The 25059-nt window shown below is 44.2% G+C and overlaps 1 protein-coding gene across 1 annotated transcript in view; it reads left to right on the plus strand.

The window, feature by feature from the left end:
* Positions 1 to 25059, plus strand: part of LOC121554971 (anion exchange protein 3-like) — a 67035-nt gene that overhangs the window by 36677 nt on the left and 5299 nt on the right. The window contains exons 5-18 of the mRNA XM_041868710.2: positions 7583 to 7725; positions 8426 to 8606; positions 8732 to 8867; positions 14053 to 14230; positions 16122 to 16230; positions 18065 to 18249; positions 18480 to 18708; positions 18838 to 19053; positions 19431 to 19579; positions 19893 to 20087; positions 20290 to 20493; positions 20731 to 20820; positions 21024 to 21190; positions 21871 to 22124. Coding sequence (XP_041724644.2) covers positions 7583 to 7725; positions 8426 to 8606; positions 8732 to 8867; positions 14053 to 14230; positions 16122 to 16230; positions 18065 to 18249; positions 18480 to 18708; positions 18838 to 19053; positions 19431 to 19579; positions 19893 to 20087; positions 20290 to 20493; positions 20731 to 20820; positions 21024 to 21190; positions 21871 to 22124 — 2436 coding nt within the window. The remainder of the gene's footprint in view (positions 1 to 7582; positions 7726 to 8425; positions 8607 to 8731; positions 8868 to 14052; positions 14231 to 16121; positions 16231 to 18064; positions 18250 to 18479; positions 18709 to 18837; positions 19054 to 19430; positions 19580 to 19892; positions 20088 to 20289; positions 20494 to 20730; positions 20821 to 21023; positions 21191 to 21870; positions 22125 to 25059) is intronic.

Consider the following 25059-nt stretch of genomic DNA (forward strand, 5'->3'; position numbering starts at 1 on the left):
ACCTCACCTGAACTCATAGTAGTCTGCAAAGTGGACATAGCCTTTTGGTAACCAGCAGCCACTACACCAGCTTTGCTTGTGCTCCAGCTCCTGTTCCTGACGAATAACACAGAAGACGCCCAGGCTTGGCTGACAGCTAACACCAACCCCTCGGCGAGAGACGGCAGGCGAGAGAACGCCAGAACCCTGGATGAGCAGGGCGCCCACCTGGAGCAGGGTGGGGAGGAGGCACCACAGACACCGGCGCCGACCCAGGAGATGACAGACCCCGTGGGGCAAGAGAACAAGGGACCACCAGCCCCCTCTTCGGAGGAGGTGGTTGGAGACAAACATCCCTATTCAGAAGGGACCAACACCAAGGCAACCACCAACGTTCACCGACCAGGGACCTTGGGCACCTCACCCCGGTGTCCCCCTGTGCTCCTCCGGCATAGCGAGGGAGCAGAGGTTGTGCACCGCGCCTCTCAGTTCAACATGGAGGGCTTGGAAGACTTTGAGGAGTTTGTTTTTGATTTCGACGACTATGACCTGCTGGAGTCCATCCATGACCACCTGGGGTCCCCTGAGGACCCAGACCCCCTGGAGCCCATCCGTAAGTACCAGGGCTCCCACCTCCCAGAGGGAAGCAGTGTGTGGCCATGGAAGAATGGACAACACTTCACAACAAATTCCCCAGTGTTGAAAGTGTGGACCCTTATAGACACTGAACAGTGTTGAATTAACACACTGCTTAGTGCATGTTGCATTCATACATTTCCAGTCCTATGGACTTCACCGAGTGAGATCCTAAGTGAATATGTTATCATAACCATGTAATTATTTAACCCATTACGTATTTAACCCACTCATATGTATTTTATAAGGCCTTATTTTGAGGGCTTACAATAAAAAACTACTGGGTTGTTTGGATGACCCAACTGCTGGGTTGCAGGCATTTTTAAAAAGAGCAAGGTTGGTTTGTTGAGGCTGGGTTATTGAGATATGACCAAGCGGGTCAGATCAGAAGACTGGAGGCTTGGCTTAGTAGGGGTGTGGATTTCAGGAAGTAATTTTTAGCCACCTGTGAGAGTAAATGTCATTCCGGTTCATCGGTTCTGTTGAATTGTTATGACATGTTATGGTCAAACACTAACTCTACTGTAGCTTTAATGAAGCTTACAGAAATGTATTGTTAAATTAACCGAATGGCGCAGTGGTCTACGGCACTGCATCGCAGTGCTAGCTGTGCCACCAGAGATCCTGGTTCGAATCCAGCCTCTGTCGTAGCTGGCCGCGACCGGGAGACCCATGGGGCGGTGCACAATTGGCCCAGCGTCGTCCAGGTTAGGGGAGGGAATGTCTGGCAGGGATGTAGCTCAGTTGGTAGAGCATGGCATTGCAACGCCAGGGTTGTGGGTTCGTTTCCCATGGGGGGCCAGTATGAAAAAAATAATAAGGTTTTGTTTGAACTGTGGTTATGTTACACTAATGTTTAGAGTTTAGGCCCTCAAAATAATGAAATACATTAATGTTTGTATTGTGTTATATAATTTTATTTTAATGATAACATATACGCTCAGGATCTCACTTGGTGAAGTTCTGAGGACTGAAAATGGCTGAATGCAACAACCATGTCTCTGTCACTAACAAATACAGTCATGGGTGGTAACTCTACAATTCACTTGAAATGCTCTCTGCAAAACAAGGCTTTACACCAAGCAGTGTGTTAAAGGTCATGAAGAGTCAAAATCATGTTTGTCATGACATTTTATGATATTTGGATGAAACCAGATCAATGTATGATGACCAAAGTATGAAAAATGACTGTTACTTCTACATTGATAAAGTTTGATCATAAAGTTGCTGGTCCCCTCCCCCATGTGAAACACTTGGATTCAGGAGGCTGGATTATTATTATCATTTTAATACACCAGTGGTAACATGATATTCTCTTACCAAATTTAAATAAGTACTGGCTTGTAACCAACATTGGCGAAGGCGTATTTGCGGAGAGGCGTGGTTTATATAGCTAGATAGCTACTCTACTGGTGCAATCATTTGAATGTAGGTGTCAGCAAATATAATTAAAAGTTTAAACTATTCATTCATGGCAAAGATACTTATATGTCTCCCCTTTCATCTGTGTCTGGTGTTAGCTAGTTACTGGCTAGCTAGGTCTTCAGCCAGCATGGAACAAAAAGGGGGGAAGGTCGTTCAAAACTCTGATGCAGTTGTCATGTCAACATATCCGTCAGTGCTGCTGTGAACCACATCACAACAGACATGCCAAATGGGAGGTGTAAAAGAATTGACATAATTTATGCAATTGTAATATTGTTTGAGTTGCTTTGTGTATCGCCAGATTCTCATGAGATGATTTTACTGCAACGCTGCGCACTGCATCCAAGTTTCTTAACATAAGCATTTCAAAGAGCTGTCAGTAAAGGCGAGCTCATTAATATAAGATCCCTGCCCACTCAGCCTCTTTTCAAGCTTCCTGTTAGTTAGCCATGAGAGAAAAAATAATTTTTCAAAAAAACAACAACATTTCTATCACCCAAAAATATTATGGATGATATTTTAGTCACTCAAAAGGCTATTTTACATGGGAATCAGAATAACTGTTTGGGACCTTTAATTTAACACTGTTCCATTGGTCTATACAGGTCAATATTTTAGTCACTCAAAAGGCTATTTTACATGGGAATCAGAATAACTGTTTGGGACCTTTAATTTAACACTGTTCCATTGGTCTATACAGGTCAACACTTTCAGTGTTAATTTAACACTCAGAATTTGCTGTGTTGGTATTATGTTGACCTTGTTTTAGGCTATGATAACTGTGTAACATACTGTAACATACAGTTGAAGTCGGAAGTTTACATACACTTAGGTTGGAGTCATTCAAACTCGTTTTTCAACCACTCCACAAATGTCTTGTTAACAAACTATAGTTTTGGCAAGTCGGTTAGGACATCTACTTTGTGCATGACACAAGTAATTTTTCCAACAATTGTTTAGAGACGGATTATTTCACTTATAATTCACTGTATCACAATTCCAGTGGGTCAGAAGTTACATACACTAAGTTGTGTGACTGTGGCTTTAAACAGCTTGGAAAATTCCAGAAAATGATGTCATGGCTATAGAAGCTTCTGATAGGCTAATTGACATCATTTTAGTCAATTGGAGGTGTACCTGTGGATGTATTTCAAGGCCTACCTTCAAACTCAGTGCCTCTTTGCTTGACATCATTGGAAAATCAAAATAAATCAGCCAAGACCTCAGAGAAAAACTGTACATACAGTTGAAGTCGGAAGTTTACATACACCTTAGCCAAATACATTTAAACTCAGTTTTTCACAATTCCTGACATTTAATCCTAGTAACAATTCCCTAGGGGTCTTAGGTCAGTTAGGATCACCACTGTATTTTAAGAATGTGAAATGTCAGAATAATAGTAGAGAGAATGATTTATTTCAGCTTTTATTTCTTTCATCACATTCCCAGTGGGGTCAGAAGTTTACATACACTCAATTAGTATTTGGTAGCATTGCCTTTAAATTGATTAACTTGGGTCAAACGTTTCGGGTAGCCTTCCCCAAGCTTCTCACAATAAGTTGGGTGAATTTTGTCCCATTCCTCCTGACAGAGCTGGTGTAACTGAGTCAGGTTTGTAGGCCTCCTTGCTCGCACACGCTTTTTCAGTTCTGCCCACAAATGTTCTATAGGATTGAGGTCAGGGCTTTGTGATGGCCACTCCAATACCTTGACTTTGTTGTCCTTCAGCCATTTTGCCACAACTTTGGAAGTATGCTTGGGGTCATTGTCCATATGGAAGACCCATTTGCGACCAAGCTTTAACTTCCTGACTGATGTCTTGAGATGTTGCTTCAATATATCCACATAATTTTCCTTCCTCATGATGCCATCTATTTTGTGAAGTGCACCAGTCCCTCCTGCAGCAAAGCACCCCCACAGCATGATGCTGCCACCCCCGTGCTTCACGGTTGGGATGGTGTTCTTCGGCTTGCAAGCGTTCCCCTTTTTCCTCCAAACATAATGATGGTCATTATGGCCAAACAGTTCTATTTTTGTTTCATCAGACCAGAGGACATTTCTCCAAAAAGTACGATATTTGTCCCCATGTGCAGTTGCAAACCGTAGTCTGGCTTTTTTATGGCGGTTTTGGAGCAGTGGCTTCTTCCTTGTTGTGCGGCCTTTCAGGTTATGTCAATATAGGACTCGTTTTACTGTGGATATAGATACATTTCTACCTGTTTCCTCCAGCATCTTCACAAGGTCCTTTGCTGTTGTTCTGGGATTTATTTGCGCTTTTCGCACCAAAGTACGTTCATCTCTAGGAGACAGAACGCGTCTCCTTTCCATACTAACGAATGGAGAATGTGTGTCTGAAGTGGTAGAATAGCACTCTACCCTTTTGGTGGAAAGTCCTGACATTGGTAATTGATTAGTGAGAATTCAGAGTTGTTTTTATTGATTGTATGAAGAGACAAACACAAGCTAATTACAGCCAATGCTTGGTTGGCCTGGCAGTGGAGGTGGGGAAATCAAAGCTCTCTCAAGTCCCGGGTCATGGGTGAATTGGAACCCTCTCTACCCCTCGCTGCTAAACTATTGATAGTGTGGCCCCTGTTCGGCCCTGGGCCCCTCCATTACTGGAGCGGAAAGAAATCCCATTGACAAACTATACTGTTGTTTTTATGACTGGCATTGGATTTGGACACTTCCGCAGTAGTGCTGTGAGGGTTAGCTAGGTGCTGGTCGCAATTACATTGTGGGACTGGTGTCCAGTGACGACCAGAATGGACCCAAAGAGCTCATCAGAGAGTGAAAAAGGGAGAAATAGGACAGGTATCAAGAGAGGTATCATCTGTTTTCTGGTTCATCATCTAGTTTCTTTGGTTGACTTTTGTGATGTCTCTCTGCCCCTCTGTATAGATATTACATACTGAATATACGTTACACCATCCATGGGGTACGTATAGGGGCGATAAATGGGTTACCTAAGGGATATAAACAGCTACAGAGCATTCCCAGAGATACAAAAGAGAAGGGACAAGGGTTACTAATGGGAGAGAGCCAATAGAGGAGTCACCTATTGGTCATTCACAACCACATCAAATTGCAAACCTTGCTAGTGACCGTAGCTACTGGAGGAAGCTTGTGGTCAACTGTGTTGCAGCTGAACGTTGATGATGTTGATTAATCAATATCTCACTTGTCCTGATTGGGAAAGTCACTCTGCTGCCAGGAATTGACAATATACAAGATGTATAAACCACATATACACATTATTCACTAAAAGGCAATAGAGGGGCTACAGAGAGAGCAGTGGGGGAATACAGAATGAGTTGACATGAGTTCCACACTAAGGGGCAATAGAGGATTCACAGAGGGAGAAGCTGCTTGGGGTGCTACAGAGGGCATTGGAGATACAGACACTGGTCGCTTAATATGGCAAATAATTGGGGTTACCGAGGGCATACACTATGTTCAGTACTGTGTTAGTCTGTATAAAATATTTTCCATCCAGACTGGTAATTGTAGAATCGAAAACAAAGGGAGCAGAGAGGGAGAAAAGTGGGGTTGTCGAGGGCATACTCAGTGGCACAAATAGGGCACAGAAGGGGCACAGAGGGAGAGAAGTGGGGTTATATAGGGCATAGGAGGGGGCATAGAGTGCAGATAGGGTCTGTAGAAGGGGCATTCAGAAGCTACTCAAGAGCACAGGTAATACTTTGGGAAGTTATGATGATGATGACTTGAATTAACATTTACATATAACAGTTACATGCATATTGTAGCGACCTTAACCCAACACCTATCGACCTCGCCAAGAGGTTTTGATCTTTTGACGTAACGGCTAAGATGTTGGGTTGACAGTTGTTGGACCCGTGTTCGAGTTCCATGTCGGGGATACCCCCAAATTATGCACGGGAAAGTGTTAACACCAACACTAGGGTTATTTTACTCCAATGAGTGTTAATTCAACACTTACAGAGTTAATTATTATGTTTAGAGTGTAGGGCCTCAGGAAATACATTGTAATATGTTAAATAATATGATTTTAATGACAACATTCACTTAGGATTGCACTTGGTGAAATTCATTGGACTGAACATTGATGAATGCAACAAGCATGTCTCTGTCGCTAACAAATTCAGTCATGGGTGGTAACTCTACAATTTACTTGAAAGGCACTCTGGGAAATATGCAAATAAAGCTTTAGTTCAACACTGTTCAGTGTCTATATGGGTCCACATTTTCATTTTTCATTTAACACTGGGGAATTTGATGTGCACTTTACAAGCAGCAGAATAACTTTTATTTAGTTAGCAAAGCTCAGAGTGAGTCCAGCCAAAGGGCATCTCTGCCAGTTCAATACCAAGTTATCCCTGGGAGCACTCCAAGACCTGTTAGCATAGAGCGTTTCTTATTATGATTATATTGTCTGAACAACACCACATAAAGAAGAATGAAAGAATAGGATGGAAGGATGAACTTGGGGTCAGAGGGATGGAGGATGAGAGAGGGAACAAAACAACTTGTCTCCTACACTTTGTTTATGGTACACTCTGTGGTGGGTGTGACTACAACACAACACAAAGCAGCTGAGGCCTAGAGGTGGTCTGGCCTTCTCCCCAGAGTGTCTGCAAAACCAGCCCTTTGATTGGCAGTGTAACTAGCATCTACCCACACACACACACGCATGCACACACACACACGCACACACACACCCTTGTCCTTAGAGCGCCATCTTCCTCGTTCCACTCCCATCGCCAGGCCCCGCTCCTAGGGAGTAGACAGCATCAATTACGCGAAATTCAATAAAATATGGTTTGTGGCCTGAAGAACTTCAAATTGAATCAGGCTTTTTTAGCCTCTGAAGGTCTGTGGTGGGCGAAAAAACACCCAACATAACGACCCCTGTCTGTTTGCCTAGCTGGGGACCGATCCTCTGTTACCCCATGTACCTATTGCGTGCCTAATTTAAATTTTCTCTTTATTTCCCATGGAAAATTTAAAGGGGCAATCGACAATCATGATATGTACCCATTGATTCTTGAAGTACCCCGACAGAACCCCAAATATAAGCTTGTTTTGCTCCAATGTTTGTAAGCAAAGTAAATGTAAATAAACACTATAGCCTCAAAACATGAATTTGAGATTGGTTACATTTCTCCAGCCCCATTCCTCAGCTTTTTACTGAAACAGGGGCAGGGAGTACGCTTTGTTATTGTTTCAACTGCTATTGCGCCTTTAATAAACATCAATAATCAGATTAATGTATTATTCTCTGTCATAAAACATAGCTCCCCCATAGAGACAGTACTCAGCCAGTATTTTGCCTAGTACACACAGGTTGTATAACACATTTGACATAAGAGTTGTGATACCTGCACAACATTTTTTTGACACCACACAACGGTTGTGTTGTGCAGACAAATAAAAACAAATGGCAAATGCGTCATACAACCTGAGTGTGTACTATACTAGGCCTTTGTGTGAACACAGTTTACCTTTTCTGCAGCTGACCTCCCAGTGTCGTTAACAATAGCTCCTGTTGTTGTGCTTTAAGGTCACCGGTTCGAGGACAACCCTGGGGTGAGGCGTCACCTGGTGAAGAAGTCCTCTCGATGCCAGCTCCTCCAGAACACCAACAGCTCTTCGCAACTGTCCAGCGTGAAGAAGAAGAGGACGGCTGACAAGAAGACCCATGAGGTGAGAGATCAAACTCCACGGCACCAGTTGATTGGTTAATTGATTGATTGGAAATATTAAATCATTAAAAACATATGATCTTCCTAGTAATTGTTTGCTAAAGATTTTGCAGATCTAAAGCCAGGGGACTTCACTTTACAGTTGGAGTCATGACATAACCCTTCAGTCATAACCTTTAGGAGATATATTTTGAGACTGTATAATCTAATCAGTGACCTTTGGAACATATTTTCTAACTTTGTTTACTATTTCTATCAAAGTGTTATCTGAGTAGCTCCCTTGTATCCCATTTGTATGATATCATGGTCTGGCAAAGGAGGGATCGCCGTCTATTTGGTCCCTTTAATGTTCCAGGAAGGTTGAAGCTAACATTGATTCTGTTAGCTTGCTGTGTGCTCCAAGAACATTCCTTGCAGAAACATTTAATTAAGCCTCCTACAGTGCAAACGCACATATGTAAATTAGACCAAAATAAAACGTTTTCCTTTGACTTAATAAGAAAACATTCTGCTTTACTTCATAGACTTGAATAGAATTGAATTAGAATTGAATAACAACATTCACTTAGATCCCAGTCAATAGATCCAATAGATTTTCTACTTCTTTCTCAGTTCTTGGACTTAAAAAAAAAGAAAAGAAAAAGAAAGGATGAGCCATATTTGAAGTCATGGATAACTAGGTGTCTGTTTGGTCCCTATAGGTGTTTGTGGAGCTCAATGAGCTGATAGTGGATAAGAACCAGGAAATGCGCTGGAAGGAGATGGCCCGTTGGATCAAGTTTGAGGAGGATGTGGAGGAGGAGACGGACCGCTGGGGAAAACCCCACGTGGCCTCGCTTTCCTTCCGCAGCCTGCTGGAGCTCCGCAGGACCATCACACATGGTGACGCCCTCACCACACACACAAACATACAGATACACACACAGTCACAAACTTACTACTGATAAAACTTTGAAATTCCACTACAAATATGTGCCCTTCTCTCTCCCCCTGCCTTCCCCCATAAGGTGCCGTCCTGTTGGACCTGGAGCAGACCACCTTGCCTGGCATTGCCCATCTGGTGGTGGAGACCATGATCATCTCAGACCAGATCAGAGCAGAGGACCGTGCCAACGTGCTCCGCGCCCTGCTGCTCAAACACCAGTGAGTGGTCAGCTGCCCAGGCTTTTGCTCAGAGAGCTAAACCACAAAAAAATAAGACGCCACATCCTCTTATACAGTGCATTTGGAAAGTATTCAGACCCCTTCACTTTTCCCACATTTTATTACGTTACAGCCTTATTCTAAAATTGATTAAATACATTTTTTTCCTCATCAATCTACACACAATACCCCATAATGACAAAGCGAAAACAGGTTTTTTGATTTTTTTGCAAATGTATTAAAAATAAAAAACAGAAATACCTTATTTACGTAAGTATTCAGACCCTTTGCTATGAGACTCGAAATTGAGTTCACATCTCTGGAGAGACCTGAAAATAGCAGTGCAGCGACACTCCCCATCCAACCTGAGAGAACTTGAGAGGATCTGCAGAGAAGAATGGGAGAACCTCCCCAAATACAGGTGTGCCAAGCTTGTAGCATCATACCCAAGAAGACTCAAGGCTGTAATTGCTTCCAAAGGTGCTTCAACAAAGTACTGAGTAAAGGGTCTGAATACTTACGTAAATGTGATATTTCAGTTATAACATTTTTTATAAATGAGCAAAAATGTATAAAAACCTGCTTTTTGCTTTGTCATTATGTGGTATTGTGTGTAGATTGATGAGAAGAATGTGGAAAAAGTGGTCTGAATACTCTCCGAATTCACTGTATACAATATATTTGTTTATCCTCATCCCTAAGTCTCCATCAGATCTCATACAGAGAATGGAAGCCCATGGCTGTGTCCCGAATGGCAGCATATTCCATATGGCAAGGCTCTCCAACCCTGTTCCTGGAGAGCTACCGTCCTATAAATTCAGGACGGTAGCTCCAACCCTAGTCTAGGTCACCTCCAATCCTAATCTAGGTCACCTGATTCTAATAATCTGCTGTAATAATCTGCTGGTTAATAAGACAAATCAGGTTAGTTACAACTGGGGTTGGAGTGAAAACCTACAGGAGGGTAGCTCTCCAGGAACAGGGTTGGAGAGCCCTGCCCTATGTAATCCACATAGGGCTCTGTGGCTCTGGTCAAAAGTTGTTCACTATTTAAGGAGTAAGGTGCCATTTGGGATGCATATAGGGATTACAGTAAGTGATGTTGGACCTACAACCAAATGATAGAATAAGTAGTGGGAGATCAATAGTAAATAGCATTGATTATTACCCTACATAGCCCAGATAAAACATTTTTTTAAATCTCACTTGACAGAGACAGGTCAATCTCAATGTGACTTCCCTGGTTAAATAAAGGATCACACTGTTTTAAATCATCCAAACAATTTAAATCATTTCGGTCCTAGATGAAAATACTAAAGAGTATCACCCCAACGCCAATCACCCTCTTCCCCTCCAGCCTCCGTTGGTTTATCTATCCAGTCTCCAATTAGTCCTTTTGAAGTTTTTCTTGGTAAGCCCTTTTGTTGGTTTATCTATCTATTGATCTACAGTACATCACCTTGTGTTCTTTACCACCACAGCACATGTGCCCTAACAGTGCTGCTGCATTGACGGCACATGACAGAGTTCACCAAGACTTATATATGGGGAGAAAAGACTTGATGAATGTCAGCAGTCAATTTGAAATAAAGGCTGAGGGATGAGCAGCATGAGCATATGAATGAAGGATAAAGGAGGACTTTTCCTATTTGTATTTTGTTGCCTTCAATGTGGTGGCTTGCCATAGTTGAATACAACCCAGGAAGTCGCCTTAAGTTGGGACACAGGCCTCATTCCAACATACGCATGCATAAACACATGCACACTCACTCACGCACGCACACACACACACACGCACACACACCTTTCAAATTTGTGTGAACTCTCCCTTCTATCTGTCTCTGTACTCAGATTCAGTTTTCCTAGGCCCAGCTTGGTCCCTAGGCCCAGCTTGGTCCCAGCTCCCGACTCAAGCCCTCCAGTAAAGAAGAGAACAGAATGGTACCATGTTTGGCCATTAACAGTATTAACTTTGCATGGTGTCTCGAGGTACTCTGTGGTGGAACATTAATGGTTTGCAGAGACTCATCAGTCATGGTTTTCTTACTAATGTTGTGGTGTGTTCCTGGGTTTGCTTCAAGCAATCATCCATTTTTATCTTAATGGTATGCCTTTTGGATGATGGGATGAAGTAATGGATACTAGGCCTATTGCGATCAGTGTCTGAAGTTGATTGATTGTTGTGTTATATTAGTGTGTTCTTTTATACCTGTTGCTACTACGCTGCAGCCCGTCTGGTGTTCAACCTTCCCAAGTTCTCTCATGTCACCCCACTCCTCCGCACACTCCACTGGCTTCCAGTTGAGGCTCGCATCTACTACAAGACCATTGTGCTTGCCTACGGAGCTGTGAGGGGAACGGCACCTCCTTACCTTCAGGCTCTGATCAGAACAAGCTCCCCCAAGACGCCAGGACAGCGGAGTCACTGACCACCTTCCGGAGACACTTGAAACCCTACCTCTTTAAGGAATACCTGGAATAGTATAAAGTAATCCTTCTTCCCCCACACCCCATAAAAATACTTACATTTACATTTACATCATTTAGCAGACGCTCTTATCCAGAGCGACTTACAAATTGGTGCATTCAACTTATGATAGCCAGTGGGACAACCACCTTCTTTTTTTTAATGGGGGGTGGGGGAAGAAGGATTACTTTATACTATTCCAGGTATTCCTTAAAGCGGTAGGGTTTCAAGTGTCTCCGGAAGGTGGTCAGTGACTCCGCTGTCCTGGCGTCGTGGGGGAGCTTGTTCCACCATTGGGGTGCCAGAGCAGCGAATAGCTTTGACTGGGCTGAGCGGGAACTGTGCTTCCGTAGAGATAGGGGAGCTAGCAGGCCAGAGGTGGATGAACGTAGTGCCCTCGTTTGGGTGTAGGGTTTGATCAGAGACTGAAGGTAAGGAGGTGCCGTTCCCCTCACAGCTCCGTAGGCAAGCACAATGGTCTTGTAGTAGATGCGAGCCTCAACTGGAAGCCAGTGGAGTGTGCGGAGGAGTGGGGTGACATGAGAGAACTTGGGAAGGTTGAACACCAGACGGGCTGCAGCGTTCTGGATAAGTTGTAGGGGTTTAATGGCACAGGCAGGGAGCCCAGCCAACAGCGAGTTGCAGTAATCCAGACAGGAGATGACAAGTGCCTGGATTAGGACCTGTGCCGCTTTCTGTGTAAGGTAGGGTCGTACTCTGCGAATGTTGTAGAGCATGAACCTGCAGGATCGGGTCACCGCTTTGATGTTAGCGGAGAACGACAGGGTGTTGTCCAGGGTCACGCCAAGGTACTTTGCACCTCTGGGAGGAGGACACAATGGAGTTGTCAACCGTGATGGCGAGATCATGGAGCGGGCAGTCCTTCCCCGGGAGGAAGAGCAGCTCCGTCTTGCCGAGGTTCAGCTTGATGTGGTGATCCGATATCCACACTGATATGTCTGCCAGACATGCAGAGATGCAACTCTCGCTCTCTTGAAGACGGAAAGGACATGGCCAGCGGTCATGGATGAGTTGATGAGCGAGGTGAGGTAAGGGAGAAGGTCTCTGGAAATGTTCTGGAGAAGAGAGAGGGGATAGGGTCAATCAGGCAGGTTGTTGGGCAGCCGGCCGTCACAAGTCACAAGATTTCATCTGGAGAGAGAGGGGAGAAAGAAGTCAAAGCATAGGGTAGGGCAGTGTGAGCAGGACCAGCGGTGTCATTTTACTTTAGGTTGTATTTAGCCCAGACATTGTTGTCAAAACATGGGTTGTGGTTTCATCCCAGAAATGGAACCTGCCTAGTCTGTATCTTATGGCGCCAAGTGCCAACCTCCCTGTAAGCCATGTTACACCAGGGGTCAGTGACAGGTCACCTGGCAGTCTGTCACCAACCATAGAGCAAACTCTGGGCCAGATTGAACCATTGTCAACCATTTAGACAGATGCACTGTATGTGCAGCATACACACACACACACATGCACTTACACACAAACAAACACACTTGGTTGAATATATTAAACTATGTCTCTCTCTCTCTCTCTCTCTCTCTCTCTCTCTCTCTCTCTCTTCTCTCTTCTCTCTCTCTCTCTCTCTCTCTCTCTCTCTCTCTCTCTCTCTCTCTCTCTCTCTCTCTCTCTCTCTCTCTCTCTCTCTCTCTCTCTCTCACACACACACACACACACACACACACACACACACACACACACACACACACACACACAACACACAGTCATCAACACTCCGCCACCAGGCCTCGTTGCACACTCCCCATCAGTTGCAACCTTTTGGCAACATTTCCCACCATGTCACCAGCTGCTTTCCATGGGAAAAAGCTGTCTAATTGGCTGAGCCAGTCCAAGATAGGAATTTATGATGTGGAAAGAAATACATCAAGGTGGCTGTAGAATTTAGCTCATCGCTTACTCAGTCCCATTTAAAGATTCTCTGGGCGCAGCTTGAGCACAATTCGGTGTGGTGGCACACCTTGTTCTTTTGTTTTGTTGAACTATTGTGTCCAACTTGGGAGGCGGGTAACGAGACCAAACGGACCTAATGATGGAGGTTATGTCACCTCTGGACCGGAGCACGAGTGTGATCAAACTGTCTGTGTGCTGTGAGGGGCCTGGTCACACACACACACACACACACACACACACACACACACGCAAGCATGCACGCACACACACACACACACACACACACTGCTGTGTCTTGTTAAGAGGAGTACACCCAACACAATCCAGTGTGTTCCATGGAATACAAGGAAAACTCCCAGTATGTCACCCACTTGAATAGGTTGAGTCCATTTTTGATTTCCTTGAAAGAGTTTATAACATATCCTTAATAAGAGTCTTTATAACATATTCTTAATAATAGTCTTTATGACATATCCTTAATAAGAGTCTTTATAACAAATCCTTAATAAGAGTCTTTATAACATATCCCTAATAAGAGTCTTTATAGCATATGCTTAATGAGAGTCTTCATAAGTTATCCTTAATAAGAGTCTTAGGACGTTATGTAGAGGAAATGGAGGATTTGTTTCTTTTGATACTGACTGCATTAACTATCATCCACTTCTTGCATGGACGCAATAAATTATAGCATCGCAGTGCATAACAACCACTTTATATTGTATAGCAACCTTCATGAAGTTCCAGTCTTATTGCATGGCAACATCCTACTGTAATACAACCTTCTGTATCTCCTGCTTCCAGCCACCCCAACGACGAAAAGGAGGGCCTCTTCCATCGCAACCACTCTACTAATAGCCTTCAAGGCAGCTTCCACCGCAACCACAACCACATTCCCGACACAGCGCTGCCCCTTGTGGCCGAAGACCTTGCAGCGGTCCACCACCACCATGACAACAAAGCACCAGAGCACGACAAAGAGGTGTTTGTGAGCTTGTTTATGAGTGGTGTGGGCAAAGTGTTGCTTGTTTGTTTAGTCTTGTACACATCTATAGGCTGGAGTGGAGATGTATGTTTAAAGGCCCAATGCAGCCGTTTTTATCTCAATATCAAATCATTTCTGGATAAGAGCATCTGCTAAATAATGTAAATGTAACTATTAAATACCTTACTGTGAATGTTTTCAATTAACATGTTATTCAATTAACATGTTAAAAAAGAAACAAGAATATCTTCTTAGCAAAGGGCCATTTCTCAAGTTAAAAAAATTATAGGACTGTCTGGGAGTGGTATGAGTGGGGAGTGGAAAACTGAAAACTAGCTGTTATTGGCAGAGAGGTTTGGAACTCTCTTATTGGTCTTTTAACCTCACCAGGCAGACTAAAACTCCATCCCACCAAAACAGGCTGAAATTTCAGGCGGTCTTTTCAGCTCTAACACTAAAAGGATAATATCATAATTTTCACAATTTCACAGTATTATTACAACCTCATAGTGTGGAAATACAGTATATATAAAACACAGGAAAATCTCATATTTTGAGTGCACTGTGCCTTTTAAGCTATTGGTCCGAAACTGTTAGCTTTTTGGATCCAATTAGCATTTGATATGTGTCTGCGTCTTTGTGTCTTAGTTACAAGCCTGAATATTTGTTCAGATGGACATAATACACCTCTTCTTGGCTCAATGGCCTTGTCCATTTCCTTTGAAAACAAAAGAAGAATGGTCTGAGTAGATGATTACAAGTTCTGAGACACAGAGGATATATTGCTAAAATTCCACCTTGAAATGGAAATGCAATGCTATATGTCATATTCTATTTTTTCTCCATTGTATAGTACTGTATTTCACATACACTGAGTATGTGATATAGACTGACCAGGTGAATCCAGGTGAAAGCTATAATCCCTTTTTGATGTCACTTGTTAAATCCACTTCAATCAGTGTAGATGAAGGACAGGAGACAGGTTAAATAATGATTTTTAATGATTGAGACAACTGAGACATGGATTGTGTATGTGTACCATTCAGAGGGTGAATGGGCAAGACAAAATATTTAAGTGCCTTTGAACGGGGTATGGTAGTAGGTGCCAGGCGCACCGGTTTGTGTGTGTCAAGAGCTGCAACGCTGCTGGGTTTTTCACACTCAGCAGTTTCCCGTGTGTATAAAACATGGTGCACCACCCAAAGGACATCCAGCCAACTTGACACAACTGTGAAGTCAACATGGGCCAGCATCCCTGTGGAATGCTTTCGACATCTTATAGAGTCCATGCCCTGACGAATTGAGGCTGTTCTGAGGGCAAAAGGGTATGCAACTCAATATTAGGAAGGTGTTCCTAATGTTTTGTACACTCAGTGAATATTAGAGTGTACTAAATAATCGGAGATATGCGGCTAGTTCAGTAATGCAGCCACGGTAAAAAAAAAAAAAAACTCCCATTAGCCACTCCACATGAGATGAATTATGTTCTTAGTCAGCTTATGTTAAAACTTCTTGATGCATTAACTGTGAAACTTTAATGTTCCCAGTGGCTTGAAACGTTGGCAAATTTAAAACAGCTCATAAAAATCTAAAACTCCAGTCGTATTAAAAATATTTTAAAGTGATTTTACCATTTTGTACTTTTGTCACATTTGTGTCTGCTGATGAATGTCAGATAGACACTGTTCGACTGTTTGAAGTTCATAACAGTCTGTAAAATTGACAAATGTAGGGTTTGGACAAACTAATGCCAAGGAGAGAGCCTGTGCATGTTCTGTGACTGTCTGGCAAAGCTTTTAGTTAGCACAGGCCTTACACAGGCTTAGCATGAAATACATCCTTACGTTTACGCTTCACCTGTTAAAGATTTTCTGGTTTGTGACTTCAGAAATCACATCATCCCCCCCTGCCGACGGCTCATGACCATCAGGTTACCAAACACACAAAACTCTTAGCCAAGATTCCCAAGGACGCCGAAGCAACCGTGGTCTTAGTTGGTAAGCCCAAGGAGTATATACAGTGGGGAGAACAAGTATTTGATACACTGCCGATTTTGCAGGTTTTCCTATTTACAAAGCATGTAGAGGTCTGTAATTTTTATCATAGGTACACTTCAACTGTGAAGTTGATTTCCAGAAAATCACATTCTATGATTTTTAAGTAATTAATTTACATTTTATTGCATGACATAAGTATTTGATACATCACAAAAGCAGAACTTAATATTTGGTACAGAAACCTTTGTTTGCAATTACAGAGATCATACGTTTCCTGTAGGTCTTGACCAGATTTGCACACACTGCAGCAGGGATTTTGGCCCACTCCTCCATACAGACCTTCTCCAGATCCTTCAGGTTTCAGGGCTGTCGCTGGGCAATACGGACTTTCAGCTCCCTCCAAAGATTTTCTATTGGGTTCAGGTCTGGAGACTGGCTAGGCCACTCCAGGACCTTGAGATGCTTCTTAGTTGCCCTGGCTGTGTGTTTCGGGTCGTTGTCATGCTGGAAGACCCAGCCACGACCCATCTTCAATGCTCTTACTGAGGGATGGAGGTTGTTGGCCAAGATCTCGCGATACATGGACCCATCCATTCTCCCCTCAATACGGTGCAGTTGTCCTGTCCCCTTTGCAGAAAAGCATCCCCAAAGAATGATGTTTCCACCTCCATGCTTCACGGTTGGGATGGTGTTCTTGGGGTTGTACTCATCCTTCTTCTTCCTCCAAACACGGCGAGTGGAGTTTAGACCAAAAAGCTCTATTTTTATCTCATCAGACCACATGACCTTCTCCCATTCCTCATCTGGATCATCCAGATGGTCATTGGCAAACTTCAGACGGGCCTGGACATGCGCTGGCTTGAGCAGGGGGACCTCTGGGCTGATCCCTCACCTTCCTCATGATCATTGATGCCCCACGAGGTGAGATCTTGCATGGAGCCCCAGACCGAGGGTGATTGACCGTCATCTTGAACTTCTTCCATTTTCTAATAATTCCGCCAACAGTGTTTGCCTTCTCACCAAGCTGCTTGCCTATTGTCCTGTAGCCCATCCCAGCCTTGTGCAGGTCTACAATTTTATCCCTGATGTCCTTACACAGCTCTCTGGTCTTGGCCGTTGTGGAGAGGTTGGAGTCTGTTTGATTGAGTGTGTGGACAGGTGTCTTTTATACAAGTAACGAGTTCAAACAGGTGCAGTTAATACAGGTAATGAGTGGAGAACAGGAGGGCTTCTTAAAGAAAAACTAACAGGTCTGTGAGAGCCGGAATTCTTACTGGTTGGTAGGTGATCAAATACTTATGTCATGCAATAAAATGCAAATTAATTACTTAAAAATCATACAATGTGATTTTCTGGATTTTTGTTTTAGATTCCGTCTCTCACAGTTGAAGTGTACCTATGATAAAAATCACAGACCTCTACATGCTTTGTAAGTAGGAAAACCTGCAAAATCGGCAGTGTATCAAATACTTCTTCTCCCCACTGTATGTGTGTGTGAAGCATGCGTTTGGATGTACTGTACATTTCTTTTCAGGGCTACATTTGCCTGTGTAAATATTGTCTCTGTCCATTCACGTCAGCCCTAAGGCAGTGTGTACCAATTGTTAGCATTGATTTCATTTCTAATTGGCACAACTCACCTCTCCACTGACAGTGATAGCAGATGTGTGGTGCAATTTCTCAGGCAAAATGGCTTGCCCTGGAAACACCCATTGGATACATCCAATCCTTGCATTGTTAGCCTAGCTTGCCTTCCTTATCCCTCACCTATTACCCTTTACCTATTAGCATTAGCATTGTTTCCAAAGATCCTCAACTGTGTTTCATTCCTCAGGGTGTGTGGATTTCTTGGAGCAGCCGGCCATGGCCTTCATCAGGCTTAGTGAGGCGGTGCTGCTGGAGTCGGTCCTGGAGGTGCCGGTGCCGGTCCGTTTCCTCTTTACCCTACTCGGCCCCGCTCAGTCCAACATGGACTATCATGAGATCGGACGCTCCTTCTCCACCCTCATGTCCGACAAGGTAGCCCACCTGAAAAAAAACATATCACACAACTTTTCCCACAATTCTTCTCAGTTGTAAATGGTACAAATAGTACAAACATTTAGGGCTGGTTTCCCAGACACATATTAAAAGTCCTGGACAAAATTGAAAGTGCTTCTAAAAATCCAGGACTAGGCTTAATCTGGGTCAGTGAAATCAGCCTTTAGAGATCTTATAGACTATTGCTCATCTCTTCAAAACTTCCCCAGAACTTCCATGAGGTGGCCTACTTCGCGGACGACCGGCAGGACCTGCTGAACGGCATCAACGAGTTCCTGGACTGCAGCATCGTTATCCCCCCGTCGGATGTGGAGGGCAAGGACCTTCTAAAGACGGTAGCCTCCTTCCAGAAGCAGATGCTGCGCAAGAGGAAGGAGAGAGAGAACATTAAGAAGGGCCTGACCCACGCCAACCCCGGAACAGGCCAGGAGACCAAAGGTGATCATAATTGTATTTATTTCTTTATTTTGTTTGCAGCCCTTTGGGGTTCCCCAGGAGTAGATTGAAAAACCCAGGCATACTGTATGTGTAACCGTATGTCTGTCTGTCTGTTTCACTGCACTACAGAGGTGAGCCAGGACGAGCAGGAAGTGGAGGACCAGGAGGTGGACCCCATGAAGCGGTCGGGCATCCCCTTCGGAGGCCTCATCCATGACATCAAGCGGCGCTACCCACGCTACGCCAGTGACATCAAAGACGCCTTAGACTCACAGTGCATCGCCGCCGTCATTTTCATCTACTTCGCAGCCCTCTCGCCCACCATCACCTTCGGAGGACTGCTGGGTAAGAGAGCATGGTGGCACATATTTGTTTTCCTTCTACCTCAATGTGATTCAACGACTTTTCAGAACAAACAATGAAATGTTTGCTAGCTGTCCTAAGAGAATGTGTACTCCATAAAGTGCTAGCTAACTAAATAACCAGCTAGCTTGATAGAACACCCCATTGCTAAAAATGTTTGCGACAACATAGCTAGCTGTTTTTCCCATTTCCTTGAACCTCACTGTAGGTTTTAGATACTGATTAGTTCATTAATCTTGTACAATATTCAATACTGTACTCATTAACTAGAAAGTAGCTGTTACTGAATGAGAAGAGACATAAAGGAAGTTTAAAAACTACCGCTCAGTCAATATCCTCCTACCTTTCCAATTAAACAGGAGAGAAAACAGAGGGCATGATGGGAGTGTCTGAGCTCATCATCTCCACAGCGACCCTGGGGGTGCTGTTCTCGCTGCTGGCCGGACAGCCCCTGCTCATCATCGGATTCTCAGGTCCCCTGCTGGTGTTTGAGGAGGCCTTCTACAAGGTACCTGAAAATAAACACACTTACAGCAGGGCGATGGTAGATAAGAATCCATCCAAAAATCATGATAATTTAAAGCATTTTAAATGTGGTCTTGATAACGTTAAAAGGGTTAGATATGTGTATCTAATAGGCTAGTTCATGTTGCACAGCCCATTTGAAAACCCATTTGCCCCTGTTCTGAGCCTATTAAACATCTATTTCACTCTTCCTTTCTCACTCCCTTTCTGCCTCCCTTTCTCCCTTCCTCCCTCCCTTCATCCCTCTCTTCTTCCCTATCTCTCCGTCTCTCTCTCCCTCCCTCTTCCACCCTCAGTTCTGCCAGGCCCAGGGCTTTGAGTACTTGACTGGCCGGGTGTGGATCGGCTTCTGGCTCGTCTTCATAGTGCTGTTGATAGTAGCGGCCGAGGGCAGCTTCTTGGTCAAATACATCTCACCCTTCACCCAGGAGATCTTCGCCTTCCTCATCTCGCTCATCTTCATCTACGAGACCTTCTCGAAGCTCATCAAGGTAAAACCAATGGACAATGTTTTACATGAGGACAGTCTAAGAGGCTGTAACTTTGTTGTGCTTTAGAATAGAATAGAAAATAATAGAATAGAATAGAATAGATCAGATGTGGTATTTGGCATATAATATGGGTAGTCCAAGCCGGTCACATGGGATCAGTCCATTTGACAATGAAATGGTTGGGCCTTTTTCCTTCTTCCAGGTATTCCAGGAGCATCCTTTGATGAGAAGCTACCCGCCTGCTCTCAGCCTGCCCGGTATGGACTTCATCAACCCCACAGACCCCGGCGGCCCGGTCCTAAACCAACCCAACACAGCCCTGCTGTCTCTCGTCCTTATGCTTGGCACCTTCTTTGTGGCCTTCTTCCTCAGGAAATTGCGCAATAGTCGCTTCCTGGGCGGGAAGGTAACCTATGGCAGCCAATTTCTCAGAAACCCATCATTTGTTTTTTATGGGCTCATTTCAATCAAATGTATAGGTTTTGTTCCATGTGTTTCTGTCTTACTAATAACAATAACAATGTTATCACAAAATGCAGTATAAATATAGGCTTCCTATTTTACACCTACTGTATACAGTATAATCTATACTAGTGACCCTATGATCTGAAGAGTGTTCTGTTTTATCATGTGATCCCCCCAGGCCAGAAGAATCATCGGAGACTTTGGCATCCCCATCTCCATCCTCTTCTCTGTACTGTTGAGTTACTCCATCCCCAACACCTATACCCAGGTAACCATAACTGCCATTGCCAACTCCTACATCTATCCGTATATCTAAAAGCTCCACTACATCCCTGATAACTACAAAAACTCACATACCCGTAACATACACATTTAACATTTAAACAAAGTCACTCACTACAAACTCTCATGTTCTTACTCGTTATAACTTTGCCCTGACTGGTCTTGTTTCTGTTGCTTGTGGTTTTACAGAAGCTGAATGTACCATCTGGTTTCTCGGTCACATCTCCTGACAAGCGGGGCTGGTTCATCAGTCCGTTCGGTGACCAGAAGCCCTTCCCTTTGTGGATGATGGGGGCTTCGGTGGTGCCCGCCCTCCTCGTCTTCATCCTCATCTTCATGGAGACACAGATCACCTCGTAAGTGCTGCCTGTTGCTATGGTAACGTGTGTCACTTTAGAAGTGAAGAGAGGGTCAATTACCATGGTTATGCCAGTCACATTTGTTAGATTAGATTAGGTTGCGATGAGGACATACATGCTGGGTGGGTAACCATGGTGATATCAGTGTAGGGGTTGCTATGGAGAAACCAGTTATAGGTAGGATGGTGTTGTGGAGCAAATCTATAAACAGAGTTGGAGGTACTGCAAGTTCAACAATATCAACTCTCAATTGGCTGCAGGCTATAATGATTAACCAACGGACATGTGTTCCTTCTCTGGCATTTACCAATCAGATTGGAGTAGCGTGAAGAGTAAAGACATTACACAGTCATTACTGACTTCATATCACAGGCACAGAACCAGATACTTTGTGTGTAACAATACTCAACAAATAAGAACATGAAAATAGTGCTTCTTTCTACATGTGGTGACCTGGGCCGCATAAATGAGCTGTGTGTTTGCTTGTGTGTGTGTGAACATACTCACGTTTGTGTGTGTGATTTTGCACATATGTGTTTATACATGTATGTGTGTGCGTAAACATGCATGTGGATATATGTGTGAATATATGTATACAGGTGTGTGTGTGATTTACACCTCCCTTACCCCTTCCTTACCCCCCCTCGCTCTACTCTCCTCCCATCCCCCCATCCTAGACTAATCGTCAGCAAGAAGGAGCGTCACCTGGTCAAGGGATCGGGCTTCCACCTGGACCTGCTGCTCATTGTCACGCTGGGCGCCATGTGCCCTCTGTTAGGCCTGCCCTGGCTCACAGCCGCCACTGTGCGCTCCGTCACGCATGTCAACGCCCTTACTGTCATGAGCAAGGCCACGGCGCCTGGCGAGAAGCCTATGATCCAGGAGGTGAAGGAGCAGCGGGTGACGGGCCTGGTAGTCGCCGTGCTCGTGGGTGAGGAGGATGCTGTTTTTCTGGAAAGGGTTGGATTGGATGTAGGCCCTGGTGTGATGTGAAGGAAGGTGTCATTGATCAAAATCAATTAAAATGTATTAATAAAGCCCTTTGTACATCAGCAGATGATGTCGCAACGTGCATATACAGAAACCCAGCCTAAAACCCCAAACAGCAAGCAATGCAGTTGTAGAAGCACGGTGGCTATGAAAAACTCCCTAGAAAGGCAGGAACCTAGGAAGAAACCTAGAGCGGAACCACGCTCTGAGGGGTGGCCAGTCCTCTTCTGGCTGTGCTGGGTGGAGATTATAAGAGTACATGGCCATTAAGGCCAGATCGTTCTTCAAGATGTTCAAACGTTCATAGATGACCAGCAGGGTCAAATAATAATCACAGTGGTTGTAGAGGGTGCAACAGGTCAGCACCTCAGGAGTAAATGTCAGTTGGCTTTTCATAGCCGAGCATTCAGAGGTCGAGACAGCAGGTGCGGTAGAGAGAGAGAGGGGAGAGGGAGGGAGGGAGAGAGAGAGAGAGGGTCGAAAATAGCAGGTCCGGGACAAGTTGGCACGTCTAGTGAACAGGTCAGGGTTCCATAGCCACAGGAAAAACAGCAAAAACTGGATCAGCAGCACGACCAGGTGGACTGGGGACAGCCAGGAGGCATCATGCCAGGTAGTCCTGAGGCATGGTCCTAGGGTTCAGGTCCTCTGACAGAGAGACAGAAAGAGAGCGAGAGAGAGAGAGAATTAGAGAGAGCATACTTAACAAAGGACAGCAGATAAGACAGGAGAATTTCACCAGATACAGTTGAAGTCGGAAGTTTACATACACTTAGATTGGAGTCATTAAAACTTGTTTTTCAACCACTATACAAATGTCTTGTTAACAAACTATAGTTTTGGCAAGTCGGTTAGGACATCTACTTTGTGCATGACACAAGTAATCTTTCCAACAATTGTTTACAGACAGATTATTTCACTTATAATTCACTATATCACAATTCCAGTGGGTCAGAAGTTTATATACACTAAGTTGACTGTGCCTTTAAACAGCTTGGAAAATTCCAGAAAATGATGTCATGGCTATAGAAGCTTCTGATAGTCTAATTGACATCATCTGAGTCAATTGGAGGTGTACCTGTGGATGTATTTCAAGGCCTACCTTCAAACTCAGTGCCTCTTTGCTTGACATCATAGGTAAATCAAAATAAATCAGCCAAGACCTCAGAAAAATAATTGTAGACCTCCACAAGTCTGGTTCATCCTTGGGAGCAATTTCCAAACGCCTGAAGGTGCCACGTTCATCTGTACAAACAATAGTACGCAAGTATAAACACCATGGGACCACGCAGCCGTCATACTGCTCAGGAAGGAGACACGTTCTGTCTCCTAGAGATGAACGTACTTTGGTTTGAAAAGTGAAAATCAATCCCAGAACAACAGCAAAGGACCTTGTGAAGATGCTGGAGGAAACAGGTACAAAAGTATCTATATCCACAGTAAAACGAGTCCTATATCGACATAACCTGAAAGGCCGCTCAGCAAGGAAGAAGCCACTGCTCCAAAACCGCCATAAAAAAGCCAGACTACGGTTTGCAACTGCACATGGGGACAAAGATCGTACTTTTTGGAGAAATGTCCTCTGGTCTGATGAAACAAAAATAGAACAGTTTGGCCATAATGACCATTGTTATGTTTGGAGGAAAAAGGGGGTGGCTTGCAAGCCGAAGAACACCATCCCAAACGTTAAGCACGGGGGTGGCAGCATCATGCTGTGGGGGTGCTTTGCTGCAGGAGGGACTGGTGCACTTCACAAAATAGATGGCATCATGAGGAAGGAAAATTATGTGGATATATTGAAGCAACATCTCAAGACATCAGTCAGGAAGTTAAAGCTTGGTCGCAAATGGGTCTTCCAAATGGACAATGACCCCAAGCATACTTCCAAAGTTGTGGCAAAATGGCTTAAGGACAACAAAGTCAAGGAGTGGCCATCACAAAGCCTTGACCTCAATCCTATAGAACATTTGTGGGAGAACTGAAAAAGCGTGTGCGAGCAAGGAGGCCTACAAACCTGACTCAGTTACACCAGCTCTGTCAGGAGGAATGGGCCAAAATTCACCCATCTTATTGTGGGAAGCTTGTGGAAGGCTACCCGAAACGTTTCTCTCAAGTTAAACAATTTAAAGGCAATGCTACCAAATACTAATTGAGTGTATGTAAACTTCTGACCCACTGGGAATGTGATGAAAGAAATAAAAGCTGAAATAAATCATTCTCTACTATTATTCTGATATTTCACATTCTTAAAATAAAGTGGTGATCCTAACTGACCTAAAACATGGAATTTTTACTAGGATTAAATGTCAAGAATTGTGAAAAACTGAGTTTAAATGTATTTTTGCTAAGGTGTATGTAAACTTCCGACTTCAACTGTAGGACAGACTGACCCTAGCCTCCCGGCACATAGACTATTGCAGTATAGATAGTTGGGCTGAGACGGGGGGAGTCGGGGGACACTGGCCCTGTCCGACGATACCATCTTACAGGGCCAACCAGGCAGGATATAACCTCACCCACTTAGCCAAAGCACAGCCCCCACACCACTTGAGGGATATCAATAGACCTCCAACTTACTACCCTGAGACAAGGCTGAGGATAGCCCACAAAGATCTCCTCCACTGCACAAGCCAGAGGGGATGCAAAACCGGACAGGAAGATCACGTCAGTGACTCAACCCACTCAAGTCGAGTATAGCGAAAAAAGCCTGGCACGACATGACGCACCCCTCCTAGGGACGGCATGGAAGAGCACTAGTAAGCCAGTGACTCAGCCCCCGTAGTAGGGTCAGAGGCAGAGAATCCCAGTGGAGAGAGAGGAGCCGGCCAGGCAGAGACAGCAAGGGCGGTTCGTCACTCCAGTGCATTGCCGTTCAC

Source organism: Coregonus clupeaformis, chromosome 4 (assembly GCF_020615455.1).
Source record: "Coregonus clupeaformis isolate EN_2021a chromosome 4, ASM2061545v1, whole genome shotgun sequence".
Taxonomy (NCBI): Eukaryota; Metazoa; Chordata; class Actinopteri; order Salmoniformes; family Salmonidae; genus Coregonus; species Coregonus clupeaformis.